Genomic DNA, 21,493 nt, shown 5'->3' with positions numbered 1-21,493 from the left:
TGGATGTGTGTTGATGCCAGACCTAAGAGATTATGGCTGTATCTAACCTCTAAGTGGGCCAAAAATAAGTTTTTGTGTAAATATCCACAATGAAATTATGACGAAAAATACAATGTTTTGATATCCCTTCGTTGTGTTTTGTTTTACAGAAATTTTCCATGAAATTGTATTTTTTGTACGACATTTTCCCCATTCTTACGATATCGAAGTGAGAGAATGAGACTGAAGCTCTGTTATCTCAAACCTTCCTTGGAGAACAGTTGAACAGTAGGTTCTTGACTTGTGCTCCATGTGGTAGTGTTTACAAGTGGGCGCGGTAATTTCACGCTTTTATACCAGATACCATCGAAATACACTAAAATAAAATAAAAATAAAAATATTGGACCTATTTTCACGCATAGATTACAACTGAAATAAATCAATTTTCGGGAATTAATGTTATTAATTATCTTGAGATCATTTTACTTAACATCTATTCAAGCTAATTTTCTTCTTTCTAGCAATCCAGCTTCTTAACCTTTACTTCAGTATGTACAGCTGGACGCATGAATTCATGGCTCACCTCACTCGGAGGGAATGCACCCTTTCACCCCCAGACTGCGCAGTGAGATTCTGTGTTGTCACCCAGCCCTCCACTTCTGCTATCTCTCTCGACGCTACCTGTTTGGCTACTCGCCATTAAGTGAGGGTGTGATAGGGTACAATTCCTCACAGCAAGGTGTGCCACGAATACCTTTGTCCAACTTGTACCTTGCACTTGAGCGTTGAATGGCCTCACAGGTCCCAACTCCGTCTTGTAAAGCCCAGATATTCTCAGTGAAAACAGCAAGGGATCATTGTAAAAACTTACCCAAATAATGTTTTTTTATTCTAATGTCGTATTTCTATGGTATCTAGTATAAAGGAGTGAAATCCCCCCCCCCCCCCCGGGGGATCGGTTTACAGGCCTACAGGAGGGAGGCAGACAACACAGTCACTTGTGGCCACTTAGAGTCAGACAACGCACAGCGATTGCCACCTGTTGTAACACCATTTAGTGTTCATTTTCTTTTTTCTTGCTATCTTCGTTTATTTACGAAAGATTTGTTTTAATGTTACGATTGCTCTTCAACTTGTCTTGTAGTTTTTCCTTATCTCCTTTCCTGACTGGGCTACTTTCCCTGTTGGAGCCCTTGGCCTTACAGCATCCTGCTTTTCCAATTAGGGCTGTAGCATAGCAAGTAATAATAATAATAATAATAATAATAATAATAATAATAATAATAATAATAATAATAATGATAATAAGGAACTCATTAATGAAATTTGAAAACTACAGACTTGGAGACTTGTTGATTTTTATAACTCTCGATGTGCATGAATTTCATCAACTGATAAAATCTCGTGGATCTTAACAACTGGATATTAAATAGCGGATGACTGTATGAATAAGCTCATTGAAAAACATACGCAAATCATGTGGTGTTACCATAACTGTTTGAAATGAGGTAATGTAATCAACCACTCACTGGACAAGGCTACCACTATTATTTTTATTATTATTATTATTATCTAAGCTACAACCCTAGTCGGAAAAGCAAGATGCTATAAGCCAAAGGGCTCCATCAGGTTAAAATAGCCCAGCAAGGAAAGGAAATAAGGAAAAAAAAATAAACGATATGAGAAATAATGAACAATTAAAATATTTTGAGGCTTTGCCTCATTACCTCCGCCAACGAAGTTGGAAGGAGGTTATGTTTTCGCTCCTGTTTGTCCGTTTATTTGTTTGTGAACAATTCATGCCCAGACTTTTCCTCACTGAGTAGTGAAACTTTCAAGTGTTAATTGTTATCTTAAGACGTGGAAGTGATTCAATTTTGAAAGACCTAGGTCAAAAGTTAAGGTCAAGGTCGAGCAAAAGGTCGACCGAATTAACCTCAAGTTCTAACATGGTTGTTACACAGACTTCAAATACGCCTACGGTCTAAAATAATGCTGGGAAACGCTAGCTGGTTTCGATATAAGCGGCCGTGGCGGAGTTCTGCACTCTCAGAGTGCTTTTCTAGGTCACAAATAGAACTGGTGAAAGATACAGGGTCACAAACCTAAGTATTCCTCATAACCTCTTTCCACAAAACTGAGTATTCCTCATAACATATTTCCACAAAACTGAGTATTCCTCATAACATCTTTCCACAAAACTGAGTATTCCTAATAACATCTTTCTACAAAACTGAGTATTCCTCATAACATCTTTCCAAAATCCTAAGAATTCCTCATAACATCTTTTCAAAATCCTAAGTATTCCTTATAACATCTTTCCAAAATCCTAAGTATTCCTCATAAAAATTTTCCACAAACCTGTGTATTCCTCATATCATATTTCCACAAACCATAGTATTCCTCATAACATTTTTCACAAAACTAAGTATTCCTCATAACATATTTCCACAAAAATGAGTATTCCTCAAAACATCTTTTCAAACACCTAAGTTTTCCTCATAACATCTTTCCACAAACCTAAGTATTCCTCATAACATCTTTCCAAATTATGTTAAACATACAGACGAGGATGATTTCTTTTTCCATTCAGTCATAGTTCATATGCTTAAATGATCCGCGACTCCTTCTCATAAAAAGTTATAATAATAATAATAATAATAATAATAATAATAATAATAATAATAATAATAATAATAATAATAATAATAATAATCTTAGTCTGCATCGATGTTTCTGGCCAGCGTTCTCCATCTACCTCTTTGATCGAAGGTCATCCTTGATGCAGTCCATCCACCTTCGCTTTGGTCTCCCTCTTCTCCTTCCCTGTACCTCCATTTCCATCACTTTCCTCCTAATATACTACTACTACTACTACTACTACTACTACTACTACTACTTCTACTACTACTACTAATAATAATAATAATGATAATAATAATAATAAAGAATTTGGACCATATGAGTCGGCGCTGGGCAAACTTTTTTTATTAATCTTTTTTGAAAGTCTAAGATTTACCTGCCGAGAAAACCGCTTTGATTATGGTCATCATCACAACTCGCCAGGTGTCACTTTGAAAGCAACGCGAGAGTGAAATGTGGAATGGCAGATTGAAATAAATTCAAACGGCTTAAATCTTGATTTTCTAAGCATATTTCATTAATTCAATGGCCAAAATATGAAAGTTCGCTAATATTTTTCTTTTTAGATAGAATACAGAGTTGCTTTATCAAAAGGAAATTTCAAGAGCATTAAAAAAAAATTGTTCTCAAAGAAAAGAGCAGATTTGATGAACCTATTTTTATGTTTTCACAATACTATGCTACACTGTTAGAAAAAAACCGGTAATTTTAATCGGAAATTCTCCGTAAAATTATACTGTTCTCAGCCGTATTTCAGTAAATTACAGGCGACTGTAATCTTACCTTAATTTGTTATCATCTTTTACGGGTTGCTGACCGTAATATCACTCCTTTACGTCAATATATCCATTTTTAAAATGGTAAAAATTGACTGGTTTTCTAATGCAAAATTTTAACTGTGTATCAAATCTGTAATGATTTCTTTAAGAGCAAATTAGACTGTAATGCTCTTGAAATTGCCTTTTGATAAAACAACTCTCTTTTTTTCCAAAAGCATGAAAAAAAAACAAGAGAAATGATACTAAATATATTTTTCTCGTAAGCTAGATATCTACTCTTAAATATCTCTTGAAATTTCATCATTGATGGATTTATGTTCTTCCCATTCCAGGGGCAACCGGACACACGCGAAGAGAATGCAGAAAAAAACAGTGTATATTTTACTAGTCCTGTGTGGTGGACTCTGCACGTTCTTCCTGGCATTCAGCCCTTACAATCAACTCTACTTATTCATCAAAAACCCAATTTCTATGTGTAAGTCAGCCCTTTTTTTTAAGTAACCTCAGATTTTGTTATTACGGGTTTTGAGGGAATCTCTAAGATGACGGGTTTCAGATGTCTTAAATCAACTATTTTTCGTTAGCCTGAATCCGATTTATATAATGTATAAAAGTATACGCATACAGTATACTGTATAATGCGTGTGTATGTATGTATGTATATATATATATATATATATATATATATATATATATATATATATATATATATATATATATATATATATATATACATTCAAACGTATCGATCTATTCCCTTCTTACTATTTTTCAATGTTTATTGTATGAATGTGTTATCATATAAAGAACGTTTATAAGAGTTCACAAGATCACCTTACCTTATGCAGTAATCAAAACCATAAAAGTCAAAAGCTACAGATTTCGAAGTAACACGTGGTTTGCAATTTGGAACATTAATCTATAACCAACCAATCATAATCAAAATATATTTCATATCATTCCAGCATCCTACCCGCATCTGTCAACTTTCCAAGATGAAGCCTTCGCTCCTCTGATGGATGTCTTCCGGAAAAAAGCTGCTGGAGAACTCGATCCAGAATTGACAAGGTATCTCAATAATATTCCGAGTTCCCCCCTTTTAGACAGGTTAGGTCTAAAGAGCATTAGATTAGCTTTTCAGTCCTCAGCATTACTACTAGCTCATTGCCTCTTTTTCCTCCTTGGTTGCAACCAGTCTTCGAACTACCAGTTCCAGGTAGCCTACCTAATTCACTGCTCATTACTAGGTAGATTACCTAATTTCCTGCTTAGTACAGTTGGCTTTATTAATTCCGGGACACTGACGTCTCCTTAGATTCCCATGAAGAGTACCGGAATTAATGAAGTCAAATATACCATGTAGCCTACCTAATTCACTGCTTAGTACCAAGTAGCCTACCTAATTCACTGCTTAGGTCAACCGAGGGTTTTGCAACCCAGAGTCACACACTACCGGAGCACGAAACAATCCCTTTCAGTAGATTTTTTTCTAACCCTTTTCCTACCAATCATATCTTATAAAACTGTATAATTTGCACATTTTAAGTACATATCATTAAAATAATCTTGATGGTTGTTAGTTTAAGAGTTAGGCAGCCTAATGCCATGAAAGAATTAAATACAGTGTCACCCAGTATGTGTAGTACAGTTAAGATAGAAAAAAACCTTTTGGATCACGGAATTGTAGTTTCTCAGTTTAAATTTAAGATTCTTTGCAATTATTAGCAAGCCAGTTCCTGTCTCATTTCCTTCTCTGAAGATTATATCTATCCCCAATCCTAAAACACAAAAGTCTTGGCAAGTCAAATCCTGTACCTTTCGCTTCTCTGAAAATTATATCCCCCAACTCCACTCCTCAGACCCCACCAATCCCTCACACCCCATCCCACCTTTCAGACCCCAACTCCACTCCTCAGACCCCACCAACCACTCAGAACCCCACCAATCCCTCACACCCCATCCGAGCCATCGAACACCTACCGACCCCTCAGAGCCCAACCCCACCCCACAGACTCCTCCTAACCCCTACCCTGCTAACCCCCAGACCTCTACCGATCCCTCATACCCCAACCCACCCACTGAACACCTACCAACACCTCACACCCCACTCCAACCCCATCCCTCAGATCCCTTCCAACCACTCATACCCCAACCCCTCTGACCCCAACCCACCCCTCAGACCCCTACCAACGCCTCAGACCCAAACACCAGCCACAGACTCAAACCCCATCCCTGAGACCCCTACCAATCACTCAAACCGAAACCAACCCCTCAGACCCCAACCCCACCCATACACTCAAACCCCATCCCTCAGACCCGTGTTAACCCCTCAGGCCCCTATCAACCCCTCAGACCTCAACCCCACCCCTCAGGCCCTAACCCTATCCCTCAGACCAATATCAACCCCTCAGAACCCAACCCCACCCCACCCCCCACTCAAACCCTATCCCTCAGACCCCTATCAATCCCTCCGACCCGAACCCCACCCCTCAGACCCATATCAATATCTCAGAACCTAACCCCATCCTCAAGACTCAAACCCCATCCCTCAGACCCCCCTCAATCCCTCAGACACCAACCCCAACCCTCAGACCCTAACCCCATCCCTCAGACCCATATCAACGCATCAGAACCTCACCCCACCCCCAAACTCAAACCCTATCCCTCAGACCACAATCCCACACCTCAGACCCTAACCCCATCCCTCAGACCCATATCAACCCCTCAGAACCCAACCCCACCCCCAGACTCAGACCCCTACCAACCACTCAGACCCTAACCCCCCCTCAGACCCATATCAATCCCTCAGACCCCTCTCTATCCCTCAGACCCCAACCCTACCCCTTAGACCCTGACCCCATCCCTCAGACCCCTCTCAATCCCTCAGACCCCAACCCTACCCCTCAGACCCCTCCCAATCCCTCAGACCCCTCTCAATCCCTCAGACCCTAACCCCAACCCTCAGACCCATATCAACCCCTCAGATCCTAACCTGACCCCCAAGACTCAAACCGCATCCCTCAGACCCCAACCCTACCCCTCAGACCCTGACCCCATCCCTCAGACCCAAACCACAAACCTCAGACCCTAACCCCATCCCTCAGACCCATATCAACCCAAAAGAACTAAACCCCAACCCCAAACTCAAACCCCATCCCTCAGACCCCTCTCAATCCCTCAGACCACAACCCCACCCCTCAGACCCTAACCCCACCCCTCAGACCCATATCAAACCATCAGAACCCAACCCCACCCCCAGACTCAAACCCCATCCCTCAGACCCCTACCAGCCACTCAGACCCCAACCCCATCCCTCAGACCCTAACCCCATCCCTCAGACCCATATCGATCCCTCAGAACCTAAACCCACCCCCAAGACTATAACCCCCATCCCTCAGACTCCCCTCAATCCCTCAGACCCCTCTCAATCCCTCAGACCCCAACCCCACTCCTCAGAGCCTAACCCCATCCCTCAGACCCATATCGATCCCTCAGAACCTAACCCCATCCCCCAGACCCATATCAATCCCTCAGAACCTAACCCCATCCCTCAGACCCATATCAATCCCTCAGAACCTAACCCCATCCCTCAGACCCATATCAATCCCTCAGAACCTAACCCCACCCCCCAGACTCAAACCCCATCCCTCAGACCCTAACCCCTCAGAACCTAACCCCACCCCCAGCTCTCAGACCTCAACCCCACCCCTCAGAGCCAAACCCCATCCCTCAGACCACCCTCAATCCCTCAGACCCCTTTCAATCCCTCAGACCCCTCACAATCCCTCAGACCTCAACCCCACCCCTCAGAGCCTAACCCCATCCCTCAGACCCATATCAATCCCTCAGAACCTAACCCCACCCCCAAGACTCAAACCCCGTCCCTCAGACCCCTCTCAATCCCTCAGACCCATATCAACCCCTCAGAACCTAACCCCACCCCCAGCTCTCAGACCCATACCAACCCTCAGACCCCTACCCCACCCTTTAGAGCCTAACCCCATCCCTCAGACCCCTCTCAATCCCCCAGACTCTAACCCCATCCCTCAGACCCATATCAACCCCTCAGAACCTAACCCCACCCCCATCTCTCAGACCCATACCAACCCTCAGACCTCAACCCCACCATTCAGATCCATAACAACCTCTCAGACCAAAACCCCACCCCTCAGACCCCAACCCCATCCCTCAGACCCCAACGTCTTCACCATGTCAAATCCTTTACCTTTCTCTCCTCTGAAGATTATATCCCTAACCCCAGCCCCACACACCTTGAAGGCCTCTGTGAATTACATGAATTTCTTTTAAAGGTTTAGGTCTGGTTCTATACCCCGTGTGTTACTATGGTCAAAGCCACTCAGAAGAGATTTTTGGAATGCAGTGTTTTCCCATGTCAACAAAGGCCAATGCCCGTTTCAATGTGAAGTGAGCTACGACGTAGAACAGGTAATCCTTGGAACCAATGGTCAGTTATTTTTGCTTGGAGATTAAGTGACTCCTCAAAGGGGCTTTCCTAGTCTTTATTAGATAGAACATCACTTTTGTGGTCATAAAAGGCACCAAACGCTTACATAATGCTTGACCTGTTACTAATAAATTATTAAAACCTAATTCCATTCCAGAGGAATACTGCAGATGCAATCTTGATCTACATGAGAGGAACAAAGGATTCCGAAACTGTCAATAAAAGCCTATGGCCCCGTGATCCCACTCAGCCTTGGGTTATGGTGACCTTAGAAACTCCCCTTTATTCAAATAATGTGTATAAAACCAATTATGAAAACTTCAATGGATTTTTCAACCGCACATTGACTTACCGTCGAGATTCTGACGTAGTGTTCAATCACGGATTTGTTGTCACAAAGAAAGAATCTTCGATACTCCCCAGATCCTGGGTTATCCCTCCAGTCACTGAGGTAAAGAATCATACAAGAAAACTAGCGGTTGCATTCATATCAAACTGCCATGCATTGTCAAACCGTCTAATGTACATCCACCGAGTCCAGGAATATGCTCAAGTTGATGTTTATGGAAATTGTGGGTCATTGAAATGTGGACATTCCATGTACGTTGAGCATCGGTACAACACGACAACTGACCCTTGTTTAAAAGATGCCGGAGAAGGATACTCTTTTTTCTTTGCTTTTGAGAATAACTTTTGCAAGGATTACCTTACAGAGAAAGTCTACAATCTACTGCATTATCCAATTGTCCCGGTGGTTCGAGGATCCGCCAATTACTATTCTCTTCTTCCGCCAAATTCTTTTATCGACGCTAACAACTATTCACCTAAGGAGTTAGCAGAGAGATTGCTTTACCTGGAAGCTCATCCAAAGGTAAGGTAACATCTATTTTCTTAATTACATTTGTTTATATAGATACTATAGATAGCCAGGTATAGATGGTAGCCACCTGTTGAGATATTACCACTAGAGAGTTAAGGGGGCCTTTGACTGGCCAGTCAGTACTACATTGGATCCTTCTCTCTGGTTACGGTTTATTCTTTACATACTCTCCTCTTTTTTTCATACACCTGACAACATTGAGATTACCAAACAATTCCCCTTCACCCGAGGGGTTAACTACTGCACTGTAATTGTTCAGTGGCTACTTTCCTCTTGATAATGGTAGAAGAGACTCTTTAGCTATGGTCAGCAGCTCTTCTATGAGAAGGATACTCCAAAATCAAATCATTGTTCTCTAGTCATGGGTAGTGCCATAGCCTCTGTACCATGGTCTTCCACTGTCTTGGGTTGGAGTTCTCTTGCTTGAAAGTACACTCGGGAACACTGTTCTATCTCATTTCTCTTCCTCTTGTTCTTTTAAGTTTTTATAGTTTAAATAGAAATATTTATTTTAATGTTACTGTTTTTAGAATACTTATTTTTTCCTTCTTTCCTTTCCCCGCAGGGCTATTTTCCCTGTTGGAGCCGCTGGGCTTATATCATCCTGCTTTCCCAACTAAGGTTGTAGCTTGGCAATTAATAGTAATAATAACAGTAATAATAATAATAATGATAATAATAATAATGATAATAATGATAATAATAATAATAGAATTTAATATTATTGTGTCAACAGGAAGCCTTAAGCGTACAATGTAGATGGAAGGAATATAACTATATAGTAGGATATTAATGTTTAGCGATAGATACTTAGGATATTGCATAAAATTTACTTGCAGCACATAAAACATTATAGAGAGAGGCAAAGGCAATCTTAAAATGCTGATACATTGAAAATTCATAGCAAATAAAACACTTCACTTCCAGAAATAGAAAAAATGTGTATAAGCTATTTGATTATGTAAACATGATTGAATACATTCCATTAATTTCAAAATGCACTTTGAAGTGGTTTAGTGTAGTAGATAAAAAAAAAAAGGACCAAATGTGATGATTAAAACATTTTGGGTATTCAGAGGTGAAAAATTTGCAGAGAATAGTAGGCAATGATAGTGAAAATATGCTGTAAAGACAGTAAAGTTTGTCTCTTGGGTTTAAATAGATGCCTGAAAATTTGACAGCTGATTTGATATGCCGATGCAAGAATTATCATGATATTCTTATTGGAGTTCTAATGAGGGAGAAAAAGTGTTTATCGCAGAATAAATAAAATAAAACCACAGTTTGTAGCACGATAAAGTTAAAATTTATGAAATCAAGAGTTGAGGTTTAATACGAACTAGCAAAATACTAAAATTACACATTAGAACATCCCAATACAGATTAAACCGAAGTAGTAACACCCATTGCCTTGAAAAAAAAAAAAAAATTCTATCTAAATTTCAACAAAAATCCTAATATTTCAAAGCTATTCGTGAAATAAATCTACTTTTTAAATTGTCCTGTCAAACAAAAAAGTTAAAAGGGCTACTAAAGTTAGGTAAGTTATATATCACGATTAGAACTAAACCCAAATCAAAGTGACCATTTTTTATGAGCCAAAAGACCCACTTAAACCTGGCGTTATCGCCAAGCCAAAGGATCCAGTTCTTATGAACCAAAGTGTCACTTAAACCTGTCACTAAGACCAAGCCAAAGTGGCCAGTTCTTATGGGCCAAGAGGTCAAGCCAAAGGGCCACTTTAACCTGGGATTAGGGCCAAGCCAAAGTTGTTATTTCATATACGCCAAAGGGCCACGTAAAGCCAAGCCAAAGAGGCCACTTAAACCTGGCATTAGGACCGGGCCAAAGTGATCAGTTCTTATGCGCCAAAGGTCCACGTAAAGCCAAGCCTAAGGGGCCACTTAAACCTGGCATTAGGACTAGGAAAAAGTGGTCAGTTCTCATGGGTCAAAAGGCCACATAAAGCCAAGCCAAAGGGGCCGCTTAAACCTGGTATTAGGACCAGGAAAAAGTGGTCAGTTCTTATGAGCCAAAAGGCCACGTAAAGCCAAGCCAAAGGGGTCGCTTAAACCTGGCATTAGGACCAGGAAAAAGTGGTCAGTTCTTATGAGCTAAAAGGCCACGTAAAGCCAAGTCAAAGGGGCTGCTTAAACCTGGCATTAGGACCAGGTCAGAGTGGTCAGTTCTTATGAGCCAAAAGGCCACGTAAAGCCAAGCCAAAGGGGGACCCTTAAACCTGGCATTAGGACCAGGTCAGAGTGGTCAGTTCTTATGAGCCACAGCACCATTGTTAACTCACGTTTGGTTACCTAGATGTTAAGGGCATTAAAACAAACTGCTGTCATGATGGTATATGTTTCCTCATTGTGTTGTATCACAGTCGGTAATAGATTTAATAGATACAATATCGCTAAGAAAAGGTCAGCTTAGTGTATTAGTTTCATAGCTAAATATAGTTTTGCTCACTATATTAGTGATATTGATAAGTAGGTTTGAATGTTGTATGATATTCTTAGGTCTGATCGCCCCATGGAGTAAAGTTAAAATTAAACTTAAAATAATTCTCATATAGAATCAAACCAAATTTAGAAACGAATAAAACTAAAATTGCGTTGAACGTAATCCTCAAAATAGTATGACACACAAAATGGCCAATACTGCAAAGCTTCAGTCTATTTAGTTTTAGAATCTTGACAATAGGACATAGATGCATCAAATTTAAGCCATATAGAATATTCAAAAGTTACGTTACTTTATGTTGGAGTAAGATTTTGATAAAATCAAAATAAGTAACATTACAATTCTAAAGTGACACATTTTGATGAAAATTAAATAATTTTAATTAATGTAAATTGGGATAAACAATCTTTTGTGATTGGAACATTGAAAATAACAGACTTTAAGCTTTTAATATAATTCTAATAGGAAATTTGAAATCTAAAAAAATTAAATAAACAAATTTAAAGATATTAATGAAATTCAAATACGAAACCTGAAGCCATTGATAAAATTCAAAAACAAAACCAATAGTTATAAATAAAACTTAAACTCTATACTTTTAGTCATTAATAAAATTTAAAAACAAAACCTTGAAATGTTAATAAAATTCAAAATTCAAATCTTAAACTTAAAACGTTGTAAGCAAACGTTTAAAACATATAGAATTAAATCAACCAATTTAAAAGTTTAAACCCTTATACTCCGGACTTATAAATTTCAGCCTAATGTAAATACGTACATAAAATACTGCCGCCATCACCAATTCTCGATATTTGGGTTTGATCTTAATTCCAGAAAAGTAGAACTGCTCTAAAGTATATGAATTTATCTATGAATAGAAAGCTATTGCTTTGAATTTTCTGATACATTATCAGAAACTATCCTAAATCCAAACAATATGATGACATGAAAGGCTGAAACTGAAATAGATTTAGAAAAAAATTTCAATTTTTTTTAAAAGTAACGTTGAATGACTATGAAATGGCTTTATAGTTATTTTTTAGTAGTGTTACAGGTGTCAAATGATAAGGTAAATAAAACCCTTCCAGTTGATGCCTAGTGATTCAATTCATTGTGGAAAACTGTGAAGCACTCAGGACAAATTCCCTCATCACATTTTGGACAAAAATAACCTGAGCGAACCCTTTTAGGGTGACCTGCAATACAATTCCTTTTTTTCCCCACTGGGAGTTTTACAATTTTATGACCATCATCTGAAGATAATGCTATATGGGAGGGACTCCTTATTGGATTTGGTGAGAGTGAAGCTGCATGTATCTTTTCACGAGTGCGTCTTTTCCTGATGATTTTTACCGGCTCATAGTTCTGAACAAGTGACTCGACTAAGGAGACCATGAACTTATATCTATCTAAGGGAAGGCTTCTAGATGTATTGGATGCATACAGTATATAGCTGTTGAGGACAGCAGTCCCAATCAGTCAAAAGCATCCCTTATTTGTCCATTTTAGTATCTTGCGTTCAGATAGGTACGAGTACAACTTGGTGTCTTTCATGTCTACACCCCCCATGACATGATTGTAGTCATCAACAATATGTGGAACAATTTTGTCAGGTTTGCCTGTTCTGTTTACAGTTTTATAGCCTGCTTTTGAGGAAGTAGATAAAAGAACAGGTGTTTTCTTGCCATCCTTGTAAGTCACACACAACAAAAGGACCCTTTCTACGCTCTGAAACCTCTTTGTTTTTCAATTTTTTCTTTATAGCATCCAAAGGCAATCCTTTACGGTTAGTGCGAACTGTTCCAGTTGCTGTTGTGCCATTTTGCCAAAGATCTTGAAATAGCTTAGGTGAAGAAAAGTAATCATCAAGACCTAGGTGATGACCCCGGTGAAATAACCCTGCTTTCTCAAGAAGCCTCATAACAAGGTCATATGTGGCCCCATTATCACTTACTTGCATACCAGCTGTTCCCCTATATATTTCAAAAGCATAAGTATAGCCAGTTCTTGCCTCGCATAAACACCAAACCTTTATCCCAATTCTAGCATGATGCTTGTTTGGCATATACTGTCAAAAATGAGGGGTCTTACCTCTAAAGCCAATAATACTTTCATAAATGGATATTTTGCGTTCAGGGTAATAATGAATTTTGAAAGTTCTCTGGAAGTGATCAATAACTGGTTGCATTTTATACAATTTATATGCTGGGTGATCTAGTGGTGGCATTTTTGAATTGTCTGCAAAAGGCAGAAACTTGAGTAAAACTTCAAACCTCTCTCTGTTGAAGTGGTTAGAGAACCACGGTGTTGCCTGGCTTGGATTTGTACAATCCCAGTAAGACCTCAGGGTTGGTTTCTTGATAAGCCCCATATTCAAAATAACTCCTAAGAGAGCAAACATTTCATTCACAAATGTTTGACCTTGTTTGATCCATAAGTTGACCATAGACCTTTTCTTTTGTTGAAGATACTCAGTATGAGACTGGATTGACTGATTTGCATACAGATTAGTTTCATCAACAATTTTCTGAACAAAACTAACTGTAATAAAGAGCTTCAGGTATTATATTGGTTGGGCATCGTGTTTTGGGGGATGGATTGGTCCACAATGACCTGTAAATCTTACTGGAGGTGGTCCAACTTCATTGTCTAATACCCTCATCCAGTCTCCTTCATCACTTCTATCACTATCGGGATTATCATCACTTTCATCAACTGATACATCATCATTGTCACTTTCATCATCAGTAGAAATATCTTCCTCACTAGTATCACAGCCATCATAATTGCTATCATCATCATCAGTCTCTGACTGGGTAATAAAACTCCTATCATTCTCATCATCCATAATAATCAGTTGTGATAATCTGGATAGGTGCCCTTATGAAAAGTACTATATATATATATATATATACAGTATATGTATATATATATATATATATACTGTATATATATATATATATATATATACTGTATATATATATATATATATATATACACACAAATATATGTGTATGTGTACACACACATATAAAATTGAAACAGGCAACACCAAAGACCAGCGGAGAAAACTGTAAGTTACATTCATAAAGACATAAACAAGTACAAGACACAAACAAAATCATAATTACAACAAAGTGTTACTCACATATATTAGTGAGTGTTTTATCATTACTCTGTTTGTTCAATTATTACACTGAAAAGGTCCTCATAAGTGATGTGTTTCCCATGTATGACAAATGGGTTTTATTGTAGTTTATTACAGGGCAATGTAACCTAAGAAAAAAAACTACTTTTTCTTATAGAAAAAAATTACGCTCTCTTCGAAAATGACCCTCGTTCCCGTCGCAAATGAATAGTTTCAGAAATATATATACATCTATATCCTACAATAATGGGGGACCCCTAGTGAGAACTCAGGGTTTTGGGTGGGGAAAAGATACTGGGGAAACGATATATAATCGTAAAACTAGCCTTTCCATTAACTTCCTGAATGTATAATAATCGGAGGACAATACAAAACAGTATATCTGAATAAACTTTGGAGGTGCCGTTGCAAAGATTGTCTCATGAAAAAATACAGTAACCAGTGCTGCCAACGTCTGATGTAGATCAAATGTTAGCTTTCCATGCTATCATTAGCACCCATACGTTTGTTCGTTCGTGCATACCAGTTTCGTCCTGCGCAGAAACCCCTCACCCCTGCACAGAAGCTTTTCCCCTAGCTATTACTCGTTTTATTATCCTATTCCTTTTAATATCATCTCATTTTATATTCCCATTCAATATTATTTATCATACATGAATACTTTCTCTGTTCTAGTTCCCTATACAGTTCATTCATGTTTACCCTCTACACTCCGTTGTTTTTCTGTTAACCAATCACGAACCGATAGCTATTCAAAGTTTACACAAGGGGGTTGTCAAGTGATATTTCCCTACCCCCTTCCTTTGTCTCTTTAAGTGGTCTGTTCATACCAAATCCTTTTCCCTTGTAACCTTTGACCTAGTAAGGTGTCCGTCATTTCAAGTGAGGTTTATTTTTTCGTATTTTGCGATGGAGGAAGTTATAGATACTTGTAACGGCTTCAGTATTCCGTACCTAAAACATTTGCTAAATTCCATGGTGATTTTTATGATTCTTCAGCCAATTTTGATAATTTCCTGAAATCACACAACGTAATTCCTCAACCCTTACAGTGCCCTAAGTGCCGTTTCCCTCCTATATTACAGGAAAGTTATTCACGTATTTTATTGTAATACCGAAACCATCATTCCAAAAACCAAACAGAAACGCCGTTGTGGTTATACCGTTATTTATTATAAAGGTACATTTTTGGGAAAAAGTCGTCTACCCCCATGGAAGATAATATTAATTGCAAACAGGTAAGTCATTCTTCAATAGTCATTATATGTGTTTTGTGACCGGGGAACTCCTAGGTTAGGTTAGGTGGGTTTGTTAGGTTCTGAGCCCTTTTTGTACTTTTCATATATTGTGTAAAACTTATATGGGAAAATTATTTAAAATACGTATGGAAATATCTAGCATTACTATCGCTAGTAATGTCACCGTACCGTTGGTAACGCTGTGTATCATTCGTAACATGGAGAATTTTACCGTTCTCAGTAAATACCTGAGGTTTTTGACCTGTCATACTACTAGGTTAGGTTAGGTGGGTTTGTTAGGTTCTGCGCCCTTTTTGTACTTTTTATATATTGAGTAAAACTTATATCACATCACATCACATACCAAGGCACTTCCCCCAATTTTGGGGGGTAGCCGAAATCAACAAGAAACAAAACAAAAAGGGGACCTCTACTCTCTACGTTCCTCCAGCCTAACCAGGGACTCAGCCGAGTTCAGCTGGTACTGCTAGGGTGCCACAGCCCAACCTGCCCCCTGTGGCTGCGGGGGCATAAAACAATTAGAATAGCGCTTATCACTGCGTGTCGTAAGAGGCGACTAAAAGGGACGGGACGAGGGGTCTGGGAACCCCCTCTCCTGTATAAGAAATCCTGTGAGACAGCAACAAAACTTATATGGAAAAATTATTTGAAATTCGTATGCAATTATCTAGCATTGCTATCGCTAGTAATGTCATCGTACCGTTGGTAACTCTGTGTACCATTCGTCATCATCGGTAACACTGTGTATCATTGGTAACAATGCTAATGTTATCGTTCGCATCACATCCGTAAGAGAAGTGTCGCTGTTGAACTAGTATTTATATTCAAACATTTTAACCCATCATATATGACAACATTGTTTATATTTAACCATTTTAACAGAAAATATATGTTTTCCTGTAGGAAATATCGTGATTTAACCGGTTTCACCTTCATTTCATCCGTAATAATATCAACCAATTCGACATCTTAAAGTTAGCCAAATTGGTTGATCTGTTTGTTTGCAGTTGAAATGAAGGTCAAATTCGGTTAAATCACGTTATTTACTGTAGGAAAACATATATTTTCTGTTCGAAATCATACCCTGTAATACAATACAAATTTACCGAAAAGTGTTGGCAAAATTTTAAAGTGAAACTATTAGGCTTATCCTATAATATAATTTATTCCCTAAAAGAGAGTGGGATTATAGACAATATTCCGTAAAATAATAGAGAATTAAAACACTATCATTCAACTAAATAGCACAGAATTAAATATGCTTCTAAAACTAAATAAAAAGGTATGCAGTAAGTAATGTTTACATTGGAGACCTGTACTCACGTGCGTGTATTTACATCCAGCTGTCAAAACGAGTCTACGACGCTCAAAGAAAAAAATACAAGGATAACATTTTGGCGTGGTTTTGCTTTTCTAGTAGTTATCCTGCATTACACTTTGGCATGTAATATATATAAACTGATACTGAGTCACAATAAACGCTCACAATACAAATTTCACATGGACAACACAAACAGCACAACAACACTAACGTTTTGGCAAAGATATTGTCTTTGTAAACAAACTCTTATGAATGAAATCCCGTTGTTCACTGCTTGGCCAAACATTTTTCCTTCATTACAAAACGCACAAAACATTCAAGAATTAGAGGAAACCATTATATCAATAAATATTGGCATATAAATACGAAATATTACGTAAAAGATGTAGCCAATAAGTTCGTGTCACACAACAGGAAACTTGCCGCCGGAAGCAACCACATACATTCATGACCAAAACAAAAGCTGATAATGTCATTGGTTGCTACATTATGACGTAGAATCAGTGAGCCAATGGGAAGGAAGCATTGCTGTGACGTATGCAGGCCACCAAAATTGTCTAGTGGGGACGTGAGAGCGGGGAAATTGAACAGAGGATTAGCAAGCCACAATCATGGCCTCATGCTCACGGGCTCTAGCGGTAAAGCCATGATCGTGGCTTCACGGAGCATAAGGGTAATATACCGTTGCGTTACTGTAAAATTAAAACAATAAGTTGAAAATAAATATTATAGTACATTGATGATCTGAAGAAATAACCCTCCCAGGAACAGAGCATGAGGTGTGGGCACCCATAATGGGGTTACCCCTCCCCTCTGCAAGGTAAAAAAAAAAAAAAAAAAAAAAAAAAAAAAACGAAAAAAAGGTATTAGGTTGCAAGAAAAAAAAATACTAATCAGTAGATGTAAGAATGAAAACTCACCTTTGGTTAATTTGACAAAAATATCCATCCAAGAATTTTGAGAGTTGAGAATTAGTTGAAAGAAAAAGTTTCTTGGCATTAGATTCTTTAGAGTTACTTGAGAAACGGTATCTCGATTTCAAAATAAAGGCTTAACTCTCAGGCATCTGAAAGTTTAGAAAATTCATTATAGCATTATGGATTGCAATATGTGCTGAAGTTATTTCCTTTATTGATAATAATTAAAATTAATAAAAAGATTCGAAAAATTTACATGGTGTACATAAAGGCTTATTTCATCTAGACTAACGATAGGTACAATGTTAAAAACTTGCATTAAAAAACGGTAAATATCTGGCAACATTCATTCCAGGATTTTTGGCGTTTTAAAAACGTAAAAGGGTGATATTACGGTCACCAACCCGTAAAAGATAATAACAAAGTAAGGTAAAATTATGGTCACCTGTATTTTACTGAAATACTTCTGAGAACAGTATATTTTTACGGAGAATATCCGAATGAAATAACGGTTTTTTTTCTTACAGTCTATGAAAACCAACATTTAAAAAGGTGTAAAACTTTTGCATTTAAAAGTCATTTGCACATTCACATTTAAACCAATTTAAAAAAGTTGAATTAACAGGTGAATACCAACGACCATTGCATTAAAACATCTCTCCAGAAGTAGACAAACTGAAATCCAAATGGCAATTGAATGCAGCGCTGTTCAAAACGAGGAAAATTAAATAGGAAAACTTCCTAACCCGCTACTTCTATATTTGGAACGGTATCTTAGGATCCAAACAGAACTGATCAACCTGTTGTGAGATTATTTATGTTTAATTATATAATATTTACTTAATAAAAATGAATTAGGTAAACCATCAATAACTAATTTTAATTATTTATTTATAACAATTGACTATGTTAAAGATTCTTTTTAGTAAGAAAAGATGAAACTGCGAATCCTACATAAGTAACATCAAACACATGTATCCATAAAATCGTAACATTTACAATTGAACACCAGACTGGGGTTCGAGTCTCGCTCAAACTCGTTAGTTTCTTTGGTTGCTGCAACCTTACCACCCTTGTGACCTAAGGATGGAGTGTTTTGGGGATCATATAGGTCTACCTGCAGAGTCATCAGCAGCCATTGCCTGGCCCTCCTTGGTCCTAGCGTGGGTGGAGAGTGGGCTTGGGCACTGATCATATGTATATATGGTTAGTCTCTTTATGGCATAGTCCTGCTTGATAGGGCAATGTAATTGTCCATTTCCTCTGCTATTCATGAGCGACCTTTAAATATTTAAACCTTTAAACTCATATTGATAGCCACCCTTTCAAAACACTGCAATTGCCACTATAGTCCATTCTTTTTAGTAAGGCAGATTTGCACCGACTCGAAGGGGTGCCCTTTTAGCTCTGAAAAGTTTCCTGCTCGCTGATTGGTTTGAGAAGATAACTCTAACCAATCAGATAGCAGGAAACTTTTCCGAGCTAAAAGGGCACCGCTGCGAGTCGGTGCAAATGCGCCTCGTTAAAAAAGATATAGTATAGATTCTTCTACTACATAACAACGAAAACACCTGCAACAAACACTTCACCCACATGAAACCAAACGTCACGCACATAAAAGATGTATTCCTAACACTCCAAGAAAAGATATTTATTCTCACTTACGTAGAGAAGCAATTGCCCTCGAGTAACGAGGCCAACGCAACAAGAAAACAAAACGACCTCGTCCACACGGAGGTCATTAATGCATTGGAGTGATTTATTTGTGCTGAAACCATTTTTCCTTGAATTTGTTTCAAAGAGGGTAAAGTTTGTAAGCTTTGTCTATATATATATATATATATATGTGTGTGTGTGTGTATATATATATAAATATATATATATATATATATGTGTGTGTGTATATATATATATATATATATGTGTGTGTGTGTGTGTATATATATATAGAGAGAGAGAGAGAGAGAGAGAGAGAGAGAGAGAGATTTTATATATATATATATATATATATATTATATATATATATGTGTGTGTGTGTGTGTGTATAAATATAATATGTGTGTGTGAATTATTCAAGCTCATTTACATATGCTGCGTGGATAATGTATTTCGTTGGTAAGTGCATTCATTTTAAACTCAACGCTCACCCAAACCTATACGGATATATTCAATATCTGTGTCATTCACTAGATCCTCATTTTTGTGTTCTATTCTATTCTCTCTTGTTATCTTTGACAGGAATACGAGAAATACTTCGAATGGAAGAACCATTACCAAGCATCAACAGTTGGTGGGGAGAGAATAATGTGCCATCTGTGTTCCCGACTGCACGAGTCAGAATTCTACGAGCACAAAGTTTACAAAGATTTCGAAGACTGGTTCGTTTCGAAGTCGAACTGCATGGCTGGGATAAAGCTGTGAGATCTGAAGAACTTCCGAAGCGTTTCAAATTTAGTGGCAAAGGTTGAAGAGGCTCTCGTGACTTGTCTGATTGTATATTCTTCTTTGTTGTTTAATATCTCTATGGAAGGAGTACTGCTGATCCTTGTGGGGAAAATGCAGTCTTGCAATTTCTCTTCCTAGGAAGATGGCTGATGTGTCTCTGATGTTTATATCGTTACAAAACTATACAATAAATAAGTTCCCTCAGTGTAGGTCCCCCTTTGATGTTTATACCGTTGCAAGACGATGCACTAAATTCGTTCCCTCATTGTAGGTGTCCCTCTGATGTTTATACCGTTGAAAGACGATGCACTAAATAAGTCTCCTCATTGTATGTGTCCCTCTGATGTTTATACCGTTGCAAGACGATGCACTAAATAAGTTCTCTCATTGTAGGTATCCCTCTGATGTTTATACTGTTGTAAGACGATGCACTAAAAAAGTCACCTCATTGTAGGTGTCCCTCTAATGTTTGTACTGTTGCAAGACGATGCACTAAATAAGTCCCCTCATTGTACGTGTCCCTCTGATGTTTATACTGTTACAAGACGATGCACTAAATAAGTCTCCTCATTGTAGGTGTCCCTCTGATGTTTGTACTGTTGCAAGACGATGCACTAAATAAGTCACCTCATTGTAGATGTCCCTCTGATGTTTATACTGTTGTAAGACGATGCACTAAATAAGTCCCCTCATTGTAGGTATCCCTCTGATGTTTATACTGTTGCAAGACGATGCACTAAAAAAGTCCCCTCATTGTAGGTGTCCCTCTGATGTTTGTACTGTTGCAAGACGATGCACTAAATAAGTCCCTTCATTGTAGGTGTCCCTCTGATGTTTGTACTGTTGCAAGACGATGCACTAAATAAGTCCCCTCATTGTAGGTGTCCCTCTGATGTTTGTACTGTCCCCTCATTGTAGGTGTCCCTCTGATGTTTGTACTGTTGCAAGACGATGCACTAAACAAGTCCCCTCGTTGTAGGTGTCCCTCTGATGTCCTCTGATGTTTGTACTGTTGCAAGACGATGCACTAAACAAGTCCCCTCGTTGTAGGTGTCCCTCTGATGTTTGTACTGTTGCAAGACGATGCACTAAATAAGTCCCCTCGTTGTAGGTGTCCCTCTGATGTTTGTACTGTTGCAAGACGATGCACTAAATAAGTCCCCTTGTTGTAGGCGTCCCTCTGATGTTTGTAC

At 38.4% G+C, this 21,493-nt stretch overlaps 1 protein-coding gene and 1 pseudogene across 1 annotated transcript; one reads left to right on the top strand and one right to left on the bottom strand.

Moving 5' to 3' along the window:
- The first annotated feature begins 3,698 nt into the window (after nt 1–3,698).
- On the top strand, nt 3,699–20,964 carry LOC137630171 (alpha-(1,3)-fucosyltransferase C-like). The gene is made up of 5 exons (XM_068361620.1): nt 3,699–3,877; nt 4,368–4,470; nt 7,713–7,848; nt 8,025–8,738; nt 20,094–20,964. The coding sequence occupies exons 1-5, from the start codon at nt 3,709–3,711 to the stop codon at nt 20,274–20,276; spliced, it is 1,305 nt and encodes a 434-aa protein (XP_068217721.1). The 5' UTR covers nt 3,699–3,708; the 3' UTR covers nt 20,277–20,964.
- LOC137630008 (piggyBac transposable element-derived protein 4-like) lies at nt 12,306–14,058 on the bottom strand (annotated as a pseudogene).
- Nucleotides 20,965–21,493: the final 529 nt, after the last annotated feature.

The sequence above is a fragment of the Palaemon carinicauda genome, chromosome 38 (assembly GCF_036898095.1).
Source record: "Palaemon carinicauda isolate YSFRI2023 chromosome 38, ASM3689809v2, whole genome shotgun sequence".
In the NCBI taxonomy this organism is placed as follows: Eukaryota; Metazoa; Arthropoda; class Malacostraca; order Decapoda; family Palaemonidae; genus Palaemon; species Palaemon carinicauda.
Note: the sequence above shows the minus strand (reverse complement) of the source record. Positions and strands in the feature narration are given on the sequence as shown.